Source organism: Caloenas nicobarica, chromosome 12, assembly GCF_036013445.1.
Source record: "Caloenas nicobarica isolate bCalNic1 chromosome 12, bCalNic1.hap1, whole genome shotgun sequence".
Classification (NCBI taxonomy): domain Eukaryota; kingdom Metazoa; phylum Chordata; class Aves; order Columbiformes; family Columbidae; genus Caloenas; species Caloenas nicobarica.
Genome location: NC_088256.1, coordinates 11,235,831 through 11,251,222, shown reverse-complemented (window position 1 = coordinate 11,251,222; position 15,392 = coordinate 11,235,831). Strand labels below are relative to the sequence as shown.

Here is a 15,392-nt window from a genome sequence, read left to right as displayed (position 1 = left end):
AGTGTGTGCCAATATCCATGGTTGTCCTCATAATTAAAGGATTACTGAAGTTACCGAAGCATTCCTGCTCTGCAGGCTCTGAGGTCTGTGTCAAAGGTCTGTTTTCCTTTTGAGGTTGATGATAACCACCTTTGGATTCTTTCTTGTAGCCTCTGAATATTTAGCTCTTTGGAGTTAACTTTTTTTTTTCCCTGTAAATGGAATTTATTTTATATGTTGCTCTCAGGGAGGTGATTTAACATGTTTCTGATTTAGTTTTTAATTTTTCAAGTCTTTATCTCAAAGATTTGTAATCTTTATTCCATGACAGCATTATGAAAGCATAAGTGGATAGTTTGAGAATTTGGATTATTATGAGCATTAGTTTAACTTGTCTTATCCTTACTGAAATCTAATGCATGAACTTGTCACTGTTCTGATGTATGAAAACACTTTTAAAGTATATCACATAGTGTAAGAGTTTTCATTTTATGTTGAAAATTTTCATTGACATGACTAAAATTGCATCAGATATGCACAGAAGAACATGCAAATTATCTGTATAAAGTGATTGTGATCTTTTCAACAATAATTCAATGGCTGATGTTATCTGTCTCGTGTATGCATCCATCTTCTGAAACCTGTAGATCAAAAGTGGGGTGGTCAGTCAATCAAATATACAGAAGAAGGTAAAGGTCACAGTAGTGCAGCATACTAAAAGTATTACGCATTATGGTCTTGACAAATCATTCTCATGGCATAGATTGTAAAAAAGAGCAGAAAATGTCACAAAACGAATCAATTCTCATGAGACATACTGTAAGAATGAAGGAAAAAAAATAGTGTAACCCTCTCAGTGCTCTTTGTAGTTTTGATTTTTCTGTTTCCCTCCAATAAGGTAAGCTGCAGTTTTGTTTGACGTAGGATACCAGCTACCTGTTCGGATATAAGCAATCTGTAAAATATACAGATGGGTATTACTGTCTATCAGTCTGAGCAGGAGCGTTCATGTTAACATAGGTTTAAGCATGAATTTGGGGTTAGAATACTGTACACTTCAAATTGAGCCTCTTAGGTTTAGGCAAGAAACCTGAGGTCTTTGGTCATCGTGTCTTCATGCGGATCAAGGACATGAAATACCTCAGGTGCAGGGACTTGATGGAAGATGTTCATGTTAAAAACATTTCCAGTCTTTGAGGTGGGTATCAGGGAGGGTAAGGTCAGGCTGTACAAAACACAGAGATTATAACTGGGGTAAGAATCTTGAAGACTAGAGGCAGACATGGGATGAAAGCATCTGGAAAGCAAATTCTCCCTTTTATTTTAAAGTGAACGTCCAAATTTGTAAGTATCAGAACTTTTGTTACTGCTTAAATATGTGTGAAGTCAGAGAATGACAACCTCTTACTCCTTTGAATTATTCTGAGGAGTGGCAGGGATGTTTTGGTGTGTAAAAGTTTTAATCTTGTTTATGCTCATGTGAACTTTTGCATGAAATTATATTTTAGAATTAAAATAAGGTGAGCAAGCACACAGTGTCAAACAGAAATTTCTAGGATTGCAAAACCAAGCTGTCACAATTTCAGAAACGTTCGTGCAACCCTAATCAGATCCCTTGAGCATTTGGCAGTCTTTAAATTGCATTATCACATACTGGGGTTTTTTTCCCCAGCATAACTGCCTGGTTGATGATAGAGAATCGATTGACCTGTGGGAGAAGCAAGGTTGTGTGATGAAGAGACCTGTCTGTAGGTCTGTCCCTCTCTGTCTGCTGCAGAAGTGGAGGCTGTGTAGGGAATAAGGGGCTGCACAAGGGCAAAGAATAAAGTCTCTCAAGTAAAGGCTGTGTGACAATTCAGTGTGAATTGAGCTGACTGGAGCTTCTCTGTGGAAGATTAATTTCCCACAATTCCAGGCAAATAGGCATAATATTTGTTCGGGTTTTTTTCTTCCTCAATAAGATTCTTTTTCCATAGTATCGTTTCTTGACATTTTAAAGTGGTGATGTTTAAAAATTAGGCCATTCAAAAATTTTAGCTGTTGTCTGAGATGTTTTGCTAAGGATGATCCTCAATAGTCTCTGAAGTTTCGTTAACTGAATGTGGTTAGAGAATTAGTCTTTGTTTTCTCTTTCACTTTGAACATGGAGCAGAATAAACACTGTATAAATACTGGCAAATTTTCTGCTGTAAAAACATTTTTTTGCTGTTTGGGGTGTTTTCTTGTTGCAAAATGGGAGAGAACATATTTTTAAAATATGGTTGTATTATCAGAATGACTGGCTGTAGGTATCAGAACAGATGAAAGAAACTCAATGGCTGTAATCCATTTCTTGGCTATTGACTATGTTTCAGCTTGGCAATGTCAAATGGATGTAGCATGAATTTCAGTCTGGGCTCCAAGTGTCCTCCCCGGGCCCAGGGTGAATTCTCGCACAACTTAGCCCATGATAAAGCTTCATGCTGCGGCGCTTATTCGGAAATCCCATCCTCTGCCCACAGCAGCCAATTACTCACTAAATTCTTTCCTTACGGTCTCTGAAATGTTCCACATTGATGGATTATTATGATCTATCCGAAATGGTAGCTGGAGCATCTTTGAACAACCATTGAAAACAGAACATGCACCAGACCTAAAACTTTCCTGCGGTTTCTGGTTGAGTCAGTTTACAGAAATGGAAAAAGTCTGCAGTAACAAGACTTCCATGTTTGGACATGTCTCCAAACTGCTCTAACACTTTGGTCATTTCAATGTTCTTTTTCAAGAATTTGGTTTTACTGTCCATCGTGTTAGTAGTTGGATTTTACCTGTTTATCGCTAAACAAGGATGATTCTGTTCAGCTACAGAGAAGCCTGCACTTTCTATTGTGAATGTTTAAATTTACTAGTACATCCTTGCAGGCATTCTGAAAATGTAAAGTCCATTATATGCATTTATTTTTATTAATTTCCCTATTGAAGAAAATGGGAAAGAAAGCATATCCTTTTCAGTCTTCCAAGGCCTAATTTATTGAATGTTTCAGAATTGTTTTCACTGTTTGCAATATGGTATCTCATATTAACATTTCATACTACCAGATGTTTCATTATTCCTGTTTTAGCACATCATACTTGACCCATAGCCGCTTTGAAAGCAAATAACAAACAAGCCGATGCACAATGCTTGACTGTTAGACTGAAATAATACGGCAAGGCTAAACTGGTTTTCATTTTTCCTTTTGAATATTATTAATTGCAATGTGTTGACTGTTAATTTAATTAAATGTTTTGTTTTACTGTAAGACCATTCTTCAGCTCACTGACTCACCGTTTCATTTAATTAATTGAAAACCTCGAGATTTGATTACTTACAGTTCTCCTTTAGTTAATTTACTTGTTCACAGTTCTGACACAAAAGCTTTCAAACTAATATGAAGGAGGGGCACAGTCTGACTAATTAAGGAACTGAAAAAAATAGCTGTAGCTAGAGTACAAGATTAGCAGATACTCAGGGTCACCTTAAGATGCTCTGAGTCCTTGTATTCACCATCAAAACTCAATTTTCAATGACTGGACATTAGTTAAACATGGAGGATTCACTTGCATGCAAGACGTCCTGGGTACCTCCAAGTGGGAATGTAATTAAGTTTTAGTTTCTGATGTCTCCAGGAAGGTATTTGCTAATCAGTGATGTTTACTTGAAGCAAGAGACACTGTCCCCTTGTCACCTGGTGCTCTTGGAAGCTGGTGGGTTTGGCACTGCCGTGTAATGGGAGACTGGCCCTGGGGGGGATACACAACAAACGACCTGGGAGCTGTGATCTTTGGGCCGTGCCTTAAAAGTGCCTGGTTTTGTTGAAATAATTCCTGAGACTTCACAGAGGAATAATCTTCAGTAGCCTTTGTGTCAGCATAGAGGACATTTGAGTAAACAATTAACCATGAATTTTAATAGGATGCAGACAAGGGATGGAAAAGCCTCTCTGGTCTTCACACCCTCTCAAGTACCTTGGTTTTGGGACCAGAGGACAAGTTCAGTGGGCCCAGCCCTCACAGAAGCAGCCAAGCTTCACAGCACATCCATAGAAACACAGAATAGTTTGGATTGTAGGGACCTTCCCGGCTCCCCCAGTGCCCCCCCTGCCATGAGCAGGGACATCTGCACCAGCTCAGCTTGCTCAGAGCCCCGTCCAGCCTGGCTGTAAAAATTTTCTTCCCTCATGTCCAGGTCTATTCCACCTCCAACACCCCACAGCAGCGGCTCTTCCCCAGAGCAGTGTGGCGTACTGTGTTGAGTATGGTCCTAATTTGGATCAAAAACCTTAATTTTAAAACTGTTTGGTGCTTAGGTGCATTTTAACTGCAGCTCAGAATATAATTGCGGAATTTTACTTCGGTGCAACCTGAGCGTTAAGCCTGGTGGTTTGTGTGTCCTTGAAGGTTATTTCAGAGCTAAATTCCCGTGTTGTACAGCAAAGTTATGCAGACTCGTCAAAGGGAGAGCACACAGTGTACTGACAAAACCGAAATTACGGAATGAAGATTACTAATGGCAGTTTGTTGTTTTGCCATATGCACGGTGCAGGTGTACCTGAGCGCACACCATCACAATCTGTTACGCACTTGTAATCAAGATGCATCTATAGAGAGCTGACCCAGAACGCGGCTCCGAGATTCCTGGTCAGCGCTGGTGTGTCTCTCTCAAAGTTCCCCGCAGCTCTGCAAGGAGTCTTTGGCCAAGGCAACTGGTTCGTGGGCTGCTGTGAGCAGGACCAGCTCCACCGGCCACGTGGTTGCTATTGGATAATAGCACTTTTGAAAAGAAAGCATTGCAGCCCTGATGAGAGTCGTGCTTTGTTGTTGTTAGTGTTGTAAAGGTCGTGCGTGTTTGATAATGAGCGGTATGTAGCTTATTTCCTGGGTGTGTAGTGATTATTCACAGCTGGCAGAAGATAACTGAAGGAAAGGAAATTTAAAGTGTTAATGGAGAGAAAAAAACTGGAAGCTTTGAAGTATGTAATCCAGCACGTCGCTTTTCCTAGGGATCTTTTTTTTTTTTAAGGTGAAAGGAGAGGAATAGATGTATACATTACAGCAGTTTTCAAGTACATTTTTCAAAGTGAGGTACTCTAAGTGAGATTCTGCTGCTGATAATGATTCATCTGAGGGGATGGAAATAATTCTTCAGTTCTTTGTAGATCTTCAGATAAGTCAGTTGAAGAATAGCCCTCTTTGCAACAGCTAGCCAGAGCTGAGTCAATTACAGAGAGGAGTTTTATTAATAGTTAAATTAAATAGTAGCTTCAGTACGTTAGCCATGGCAGTAACCTTAATTGAAGATTATGCCAATGGGTGATTTGCTCTACGTTTTCTTCCATCCTTTCAATCAGTAGCATACCCTTACTGCTGAAACCATTTGCTCTAACCTCAATTTTATTAGCTTTCAGAAATGCTGAAGAATTAGTACACTGTTTTTATAGTGCCTCATACAGTCAGATTCTGGGGCTTTTACTGCTATCATAGTTCGAGTAAGAAGTTGTATGGACTGGGGAATAAATGAATGAGAGTATAAAGACATTGCTGATACTGAGCTTATGCCTGACTGCCCGGGATCTTCAGACTGTCAGGCTTTCTGCATCAGGACTCTGCTTAACTCTTTAAACTTTTAATGCTGAAGTAGAGTGACTTTGGTGTGGCAGATGGCACAGCATAGATTTCTGATACATCACTGTTTTTTGGCTGTTGTCCTTATGGCAGCTGTGTCTGGTTAGGGAGTTCAGAAACGCCTGACAATAATTACCTTTAGTTTCTGCAGGCAGCATCTTGGTGATTTTGGGACTGTGTTTATTCTTTTCTGTTTGTTACTTGATACGCTTTCTACCTTATGCTCCTGATACAGTTATCCGGTAGAAGTTTACGTGGTCTGTTTGGTTCGGTTTTGTTCGTGTGGTGTGTTGGGTTGGGTGGTGGTGGTTGTTGTTGTTGTTTGTTTGGTTTGGTTTGGTTATACAGTGCCCTGGATAATTTTTTGTCTTGTCTTTTCACTGAACATTTTACTAAAACTCTGAATTTGCTTTCCGTTCCCTGTTTATCTCCCTATTCTTTACTCCTTTGTTTATTTAAACTAAATTAAGTTTTATGACTTAGAGTATCAAGAACCTGTATAAATATTGAGCCAGATGAAAATATTTGCTGGGATATTGGTTCATCTCTATGTATTTGGGTGCATATAAATGATAAAAAGTTATGATAAAACCGTCCACATTCAGACTCTATTTTTTGTAACCTTTACGTAAATGTGGATTCTTTGCAAACGGATTAGAAGTATAAAGTGAAAAGAGAGAAGGCTGGGAGTGGGTACACGTTCTGAAAATGCTTTGGTGATGGTTGTGCCTCCAAACCTGGAGATGGTTGGGATAAGGAGGAAAAGTGCCCATGTGCAGGTAGGCAGGCGAATCACACAGGTGCCTGGAAGTCTTCAAAACAGTAAATTCCTCAGAAGACTTGTGCTGGTGCTTCCTTTTTGAACTTCCTGAAAATAATGTGAAATTCAATCAAAGAACAATCTCACTTCCTTTCCCTAGAAAAAAAGTGGAAACGTTTATAGATTATTTCATCTTCTCCAGAAAGTGTGTGAACAGTTTTATCTTTGAAGATATATTCTTTGATGAATCAAGTGTGAGTGATGTCAGCCAGAGATTTCGTAAAAACAGGAGTTAAAACGTCAGGATTTTGTATCTGCCTGATAAAAAAACCCCAAACCTGTAGCATTTGCAAAAGAACTTTAAAGACTGTTAGGGGAAAAAAAAATAAATAACAAGTGAAGTACCGTTACTGTATAGTGATCTTCTGTATGAAGTGATGACTGCATTAAATGACCTGAGAGACAAGATTGTTGATGTTGTTTTCTGGACTGACTTTTACGTATTTGTATTTAGTGTATCTTAAGAATGAAGTTGATAAAAGCTTTCGTGTATCAAGAACAAAACAGTAGAACGATATTTGTTGGGTCCGCAGCAGCGCTCTGGGAGCCCAGGGGCATGCAGCTGCAGGTTGGGCTGCTGAATGCTGAGGGCTCTTGGGCAGGGTGGGAGGAGGACAGAGGTTTGTGTGAGTCCCCTCTTGTGACCTGTCATCTCCAGCCTCCTGATGTCAATCAGGAATATCTTTGCTGAAGTTGACCAAATTGCTGTAGCCATATGTGATAATATGCGTCCCTCCTCCGTGCAGTTGGAGTCTATTGCTTGCTTGCTTACTTAAGTTGTATTAAAATAATGAGGACTTTTGTGAAGCCTATTATGGGAGCGGCAGAGCTAATCTAAATGTCAAATTTGTAGCAGCTTTTGAAAGAAAGTATTTTAATTTATGGATGTGTGGCAGTATAGGATGTAAAAATTATTAGTTCACTTTAATCAGTATCTAATCTCTCAGTAAGCAGTACTTTGCAGATTACTTAACTCTGTTGTGATACATTATATGACTGTGGGGTGATAGAACATGCACCACCAGCAAAAATTCATGGGTTTTGGTAACCGCAGTTCAGTGATTCTGTGGGACTATTGCACAGTTGTTGACAAGATAGCTAGTATGAAGCATTTAGCTTGCTTTTGAGCAAATGACGAAAGCAAGTCATGCTGTACTTGGAGGAAGACAAACCCATTTAATCCATAACTGAACGAATAAACAGTTACACCAGTGGAGGTCTTTTTGGTTACATGGCCTTATCCCCTGTATTTTCCTGCAAGACAGATGAACTTCAGATAAGATATCTTCAGTCGTATCTTGCCCAGAGTAAAGGGAATTTGATACTGTCTGGAAGAAAATCTGATCTCTTACTGACCATTCAAAATGCTAAAACTTTAAAAGTTTACTCTTGTGAAAAAATATATTGGGAATCTAAATAAAAATAAAAGAATTATGATAATGGTGGTAACCTGTAGCCTGACACTTCTTCTTCTCTTTTACTATTGGAAATTAGTTGGTTTCCAGTTACTTGAAAATTTCTAGCATGAACCCACCATAATTCTGTAAGTTTGTTCTGGTCTTAATGGTCTGTTAAAGGTGGGTTTGAGTTTCTAATTACCCATATTGTACTTTTTTAACATTTCCAGTGTCATTTTCCAGTAGCAATAGTGTTAATCCAAACTAACAGACCTCATGAAAAGACAAAATAATATTTAAATATATAATGAATCAGTACAGCATCGATTGTTCCATGTTAATTGCCTTTGAGCTGTTGAAATTGAGGAATGTATCTTACTAGTGTACTTGGAAATTTTGTAGCAGCTAAATAAGTCAAGCAGAAAGTGATCAAAGTGACAAAATGATCAAAGTGACAGGAAATGATATTTAAAACTATAATCAAAAGGGATACCATTAAATAAATATTTCTTTATGTGATACATGTAAAAAAAAAAAAAGAAACATGAAAGAACTTTAAAAAAAAAATCCTTATAATGATGTACGGAAATAACTCGACTTTAAAATAGTCTTCAGAATAACATTACCTAACTGGACTAAGAATGTGTGTTGAATTTATGTGACTTATTCTCACTGAAAGGAATTGTTTTGTTCTTCATATTTTTCAGTGCGGCCTCGTATGGAATGTTATTACATTTTGTTTATATTTTTCCAGGTCTGACAGCAGCTGCCATGGCAGAAGCTATGAAGTTACAGAAAATGAAACTTATGGCAATGAATAGCCTTCATGGAAGTGGAAGTCAAAATGGAACAGAATCAGAAAATGAAGAGCTCAACTCTAATGCAGGTAAGTCACACTGTGCACATGAGCTGTAGGGGAGCTCTGAACACCTGCGTTTGTGCATGGGACGCAAGATCAGAAATCTGTCTCAAAATCTTGTGCTCTTTCGTTGTGTAAGCTTTGCTCTGCCAGTGTCAAATCAAAATTACCGCACCCATTCCTCCAACGTTCTTCCAGTTTTCCTCCTAACAGCCACCTTCATTTCTTTTTTTTGCAATATATTGTTGAAGGATTTTTTTATTATGTTAGAATACAGGCATTTTAAACTGTTCCCAAAATATCTTTGTAGTAACAAAAGACTTCTCTATTGGCAATAATACAGTGAGTGTAGAGATGTCTTGTAAATGATGGAAAGTGTCCAGAACATGAGGTGGTTGGTACTTGTTGTGAGTTCCACAGTTCACTTGAGAAAAGCAAAGTAAGGAATGCTAAATCACCAACTTTGAGGCTTTTCTGCATTTTGTTCTTTCCTTGAATGGATGTTTGCAAACCACAGGTATGAAGGAGAGTCACAATATATGTTCGTTGTGTCCCACCTGGCTGGAGTGACCTTGTGGGAATGGCACTGGCACCAAACATATGCTCAGTCTGTACAACTACATGAGCATTGGGATAAACTTGAACTGAGGTCCCCAAGTCCCAGCTCCACAAGACTAGGTTCAAAGTTTATGCCAGAAATGGATCCTTTGAAGAGCATATCTTCTTTGTTTATTCTAACGTTCTTTTCTTGTGAAAAGATTTTTACTTGGATAATGTAGACAAGCTAGAGCAAGATGGATCCGTTCTGTCGCAGAAAGCAGCTAAATACGTACTACAATAAGGGCAGGTTCGCTAGGGCTCATTTTTTGTTTGACACAAGCAATCCTACCATATATCCTTAGCATCTGGAAACTGAAGCATCCTTTGTTTTCATTTTCAGTTCAAGAACAGAGGTATTGTCTGATCCCTCATTGCATTCACACTTCTCTGAAGTCACACATGCATCTCTAAAGACGAAGCCACTCTTAACAGTTTGCTTGCTTGGATGGTGTATAGTGTGTATGCATTGTACCATCAAAATGCTAATTTATTAGACCAATAAAGCAGCAGCTGGGAGGTCTTAGACTCATTTTCTAAAGGAATAACTTTGAATTCATGACAAATTATGCACAAAGCAGTCTTTCCAAAAGTGGTAGTGCCTTTTGCTAATTCTGTGTACTCATCTGTATTGAAGAAATCTGCCTTCTAATTCATGCATTAAAGCCTTCCCCAGCTTTCTGGTATGTAGGATATGTGTTTCTTATTCACCTCTCAGACCCTAATCAATTAGTGCATATTGAATTCAGAAAAAAAGCACTGAAAATTCATATTTAGTTTGTGTTACTCTTATAGTCTGTATGTAGTTCAAAGTGAATTATAAAGTTTCACGACATGCTAAAAAATATGACTGAAGATAGAATTCCTACAGATAAGCAAGGAAGCTTCACACAGAAAGAAATGTAGGGTTAGTATTAGGGTTTTTAAAAGCTGCTGTACAAAAGCTTGTGCTAATTCAAATGTTCATAGCTTGGTGTGTTACCTGATATGGCAAAATTTGTATGGTTATATGGGGAGAATGTAGAGTACATTAATATTATTTTAGGTACCTCATTGACAATTTTTATGGGGGACTGTCATACCAGCCTTTTGACAATACGTCAAAAGTTTGCATATTCAATGTAAGTTCTCTGTGGTTTAGCAATTCAATGAATTCTACAGCTGACTCAATACCAATTTGAATATTTGGAAGAATTTCCACTGGCTTTAGCTGAAGTTACAGTGAGGCCCAAGGATAAGGATATGGCGTCAGTTGTGTAAAGATAGTTTCTCAATGCTTTCCTCTTTTCGTTGCCTAATTCAGTAAAATTGCCAAGAGCAAATTTGCTGAATCGAGTGCCAATGTTGCTTGCAGATAGAGAAAGAAATCCTTAACAAAAAGATCTACTACTAATCACATTAAAATCACAGTTTTCCCTCTTTTTAGTATCTAAAGTGCCAGCAGTAGGATCATTTTTGTAATGCATGGTTTCTCTATTGGAGGATAATTTTTTAAAGTTTTACATTGAGCAGGTACAGCAGAATGTGTCAAAAAGGAAAAACCCTCAAGTATACATTTCACTATATAAAATAACTGAAGAACTGTCAAATATTCACTATAGAAAACCCACTGGAGGCTGAGGTAGGGCATGAAGAGAGTGGGCATTTTGTTTAGACGTTTATATATATATAATTTTGTACTTTGATTCACTGTGAAGAGAACACCGTGATAATTCCGTGGGCCTGAAACCTTTACCAAATGTTTTGTTCCAGACTCTTAGAGTTTAAATGACTATTAAAAACAAAATCAGGATGTGAAATGAGAAAGAAAATTGAATTTTGAATTTTTTTTAAAAAGAAGAGGTAAAAAGAAACGGAGCAAAGGAGTCAGAAGCTTCATAAGTGAGAAATGCATTTTATTTTAGGAGAGAGACCTACAGTTTCTTTGATTTGAGGTTGTGTTTAATAGCTTCTGTAATGGCTGCAACATGACTCCGCATCTAGATTTCAGCATGAATAACAACCTGTTCCTGTTTCATTTAGCTCCAAATGAGAAATTCTGTCTTTTATTGTTTTAGGAAATTAGTCTGTGTACTATTGCTCCTGGAACTTTATAATTAATCACTAAAGGTTATGGCTGTGGAGAGTTTGTGGGAAATAGATGTCTGAATGATTATAACTGTAGCTGTCAAATCAGAAATATAGTTACACAGAACAGAGGACCTTTTGCTTCCTTTGTGTTTTTGTTTTGTTTTTCTTTTTTTCTTTTTACTGTAACAAAGACTTGAAGGGTTGCAGTTTTACCTAAAAAAAACCCAAAACCAACAACAACAAACTGTTGGTTTTTTACCTTAGTGTTACCCATTGTCTTCCTTTGGTGAACATAAAATACAATGCCACTAAATATTTCACATTAGGATGTGTGCCTTCCTCCTCGTGCCGTAGTCTGATAGATTAGTGGTACAGTCTATTTTGCTGTTGCTTGTTTTGAATTGATCAGTATTAAGTCCTGAAACTTTATTGCCAGATATTTTGGAAATGCGTCATTATATACAGGCCATTAGGATAATAAAAAAGTGGGGAGGATGTCTTGTCATATTCATTTCAATGCCCATCTGTACCTGTTGAAGTCAGTATGAAATAATTGTGGATTTTCTTTTTTAGTAATGCCTCAAATGTCACTTCTGTAGTTTCTTCCTCTGTATTTGTGCACCTGTGATGATGGGAATTTTTCAAGAGTTTTGGTATCTGAAGCCAGAATTCATGGTATCAATTTACAACCTGAGCTCTAACTCTCAGGATCATTGACTATATTATAAATCCCCAGATACTGTGTTGTCCTCTAGGAAATTACAGATGTGGAACTGAATCTTACAAATGTGTCTGAGGAAGTAGGGAGGAAAGTGCCGCCTCTTTTCCTGCTTCTAGCCCAGCAGCTGTTCCCATCAGGCCCTACCTTATTTTTGTGACATTACAATAATCTCAGTGATAGTGGAGTTTAGTACTGGAATATTCTAAGTAACTTATGTTAAAAAACATGCTGCAAAAGACAATACTGAAACTGTGAAGAAAAAAAAGTACCAAAAAAAAAGCATGTTTTTTTTAATTGAAGTAATGCGTTAGTTCACAGTGCCGTGAAGAATGTTGTTATACATTTGAACGTTAATGGCCTCATTCCACTCTCTGCAGAAGAGAAAGGTTTTTTTGCACCTTCCTACTCATCATATGAAGTGTCAAAGCAAACTTCTCAGGCACTTGAAAATCTCATATTTAATCTGGCACTATAGGTTTTCTGGCCCCATAGTCCAGCCAATCTGTTCTTAGTGTCTGCCTCCATCTTCTTGTAGGGCTTGGGAAAGAAGGTTGAATTTAGAGAACGATGTAGTTGGGGACATAGGTGTCTGGAAGTGGGAGAAGTTACATCCCTCTGAAATTTCAAATTCCTGGTGGCCGTAAGTCTTTTTAAGTCCTATATTCCTCCTTTTTGGCTACTCCATGTGAGTCCTTGGAGATGAGGCGGCACTCAGAGCACAGAGGGTCGCCATAGCCAAGGAAAGTCATGCTGTAAATGATAATGACTGATAACATGTGCCAGGAGCAATGTGGCCTTTCATATTCCACTTTGGAAAATGAGCAAGATCAAGAGTTGGAAGCTGGCAGCCGAAGCCAGGTGTGCGGGATGCGTGTGCGGTTCCCTGAAAGTGCTGCCACGTCATCAATTTTGTTGTTCTATAGAAATCACATACACAAAGCAAAACCTCTCTGGTTGCACAGAAGTGTTTATAAAGATCATCTGTTTCATCATCATGCAATACTCATGTTAGGCAAAGTGTATTCTGGAAATTAGCATATAATTATCTAGGGAAATTTGAAACTTATTTGAAATCAGAGCTTCTTTTTTTAATAGCATGGCAGCAGGTAATTTGTACAAGTGTGTGATAGAACTGGAACATGAAGGATAGATTGCAAAATGCAGTATTGGTGATATTATCGGGATGTCCTTTAAGGATGCTGTGTTACCCAGCAGCGAATGATCAGTGCGTGGCAATCCGTGACAGTACCTGTTTGTACAAAACCTCAGTGCAAAGAATAAAGCAGTTATTTCCTTCTGTCAGCTTTTGGAGTTAGCGTGCATGATTTAATAAACGCGTTTTACTTTCCCAAGAGAGATATCAAACAGTACTAAATGTTTCAATGGTATTTCCTTAGGAAGTCAAAATGTTATTCTGTATGTAGAGTCTTGTTGTTTAATTTCCAGACAAGGAGCTAAGTTAGGCAGAAAAGAAAGGAAAAACACCCCAGATTTGGCATAAGAGGATCAGAGAAAAAGCTCTTCATAAAAAGACAAAGTGTTACCTCTTTATCCTTTTTTCCCTTCAGTACCTGCCATGCAGTTTTCTCATAAATGCAAACATCCTTCACAATCTGCTTAAAAAACCACAAATACATCACTCAGAGGAATATTTAAGGAACCATCAGGAGGGAAAAAACTCATTGGTTTAATGGAATGCTGTCAAGGAAAATCAGCATCACAAACGACACAGGGGCAGAATTGATACTTTTGCACTGACATGTTAAAAGAAAATCCCATGCATTATTTAGAAAACCCAGAAATCTGTCAGCTGTATGATTGCCGAGTTAGCAGAAGCAGGAGGATGCTGCTCAAGTTGAAAAGAAACGCGTAGGCACAGATCCATATTGTAACCTTTCAAGTTCTCCACCCACCACGAATACCCAGCTATTACACGGTCAGCATTTTTTAGTTTTTCTCTTTTAAAATTTTCAAGTGCTTGAAAAGTCAAAAGAGGTAGGTCTTTTATTCTAAAAAGCAGGATGCCGAGGCTGTTATTTTATTGTAAGAGTAAAAATGACAAGACCAGAGAACAGATTTTTTTAATCCTCGAGTGCCATGCAGACTTCATGAAGTCATTTTTCCTGTTGTTAAAGCAAGTATTTTTGTGTTACGTGAGCAGAGTTATTGTTTCAAAGATTATAATTTTATTTAAAGAACACAAAACATTCATACCATTTAAAAAATATAACCGGTCAAAATGACTACTAGTATTTTTAGAATCAGTTGAAAAGCTAGTAAAGCATACTTTTAATTTTTTTTAATTGTCCTTTTGCCAGGAGCAATATGTACAGTCTTGAAGTAAGAGAGAATTTAATAGGGTTTGTTTTCTGTGCAGTCTCATCCAAAACTAGACCTGTTTGAGTCGAACAGGTTGCCTGGAGAGGTGGTGGGTGCCCCATCCCTGGGACATCCCAGGCCAGGCTGGACGGGGCTCTGAGCAACCTGAGCTGGTGCAGATGTCCCTGCTCATGGCAGGGTGGCACTGGGGGAGCTTTGGAGGGCCCTTCAACCCAAACCCTTCTATGATTCTATAATGCCAGCACTAGCAGATAGATGAAAACATTTCATCCTAAAGATTGAGATATCTGTGCTACTTCTTCAGACACATACCTGCGTTGGGCTTGGTGAGTGTGAATATACTTGTTTTCCATGCTGGCAGTTGAGGGCAGCACATAGCGGGTACAAAAACCTCCCTGTGTGCTGAGCACCAAGGGGCAGGGAGCTGCTCGTCCATGGCCACCGGCCACTCATGGACAGAGCACCAGGTGGGGTAGGATAGAATGGAAAGAGGGTAACAGCTGAGATACACCTTTGTCCCTCCAGCATGCAGATGGTTATGTGCTGTGAATACAGCTCACGGCGTGACCGTGTTAGACAGGCGATGGGACCAGGCCAGAAGACAGGTGGTGATGGTCAGTTTGTGCTTCAAAGATCTCCTGGAGATCAGAAGTGAGTTCAGAGCACCTCACAGCTCCTGTCCAGCCCAGCAGTCTGGGATGTGTTTCCCTGCAGAAGGTTAGACGCTGCAATGAGTCTGCAATATTACAATATTACAGTGTGTGTCTGAGCAAAAAACCTTCTGAAGCCCCTGGACGAGACATTGGTTCCTCAGGGCAAGGGAGCAGCATGCTGCAGTCTGAGGTGTGGGTGGCGCTCCTCTAGACAACAACAGCACGTGTGGCCCCACGGGGACCGGCTGCGAGGACACGCTCTGCACAGGGCGTTTCTCCCAAGGCCAGAATGCTTGATGAAGATTCACGTCAT

At 38.9% G+C, this 15,392-nt stretch overlaps 1 protein-coding gene across 3 annotated transcripts in view; it reads left to right on the top strand.

Moving 5' to 3' along the window:
- DACH2 (dachshund family transcription factor 2) overlaps positions 1 to 15,392 on the top strand; it is a 259,072-nt gene that overhangs the window by 165,533 nt on the left and 78,147 nt on the right. For all 3 annotated transcript variants that reach the window (XM_065643287.1, XM_065643288.1, XM_065643286.1), the window contains exon 3: positions 8,594 to 8,725. In XM_065643287.1, coding sequence (XP_065499359.1) covers positions 8,594 to 8,725 — 132 coding nt within the window. The remainder of the gene's footprint in view (positions 1 to 8,593; positions 8,726 to 15,392) is intronic.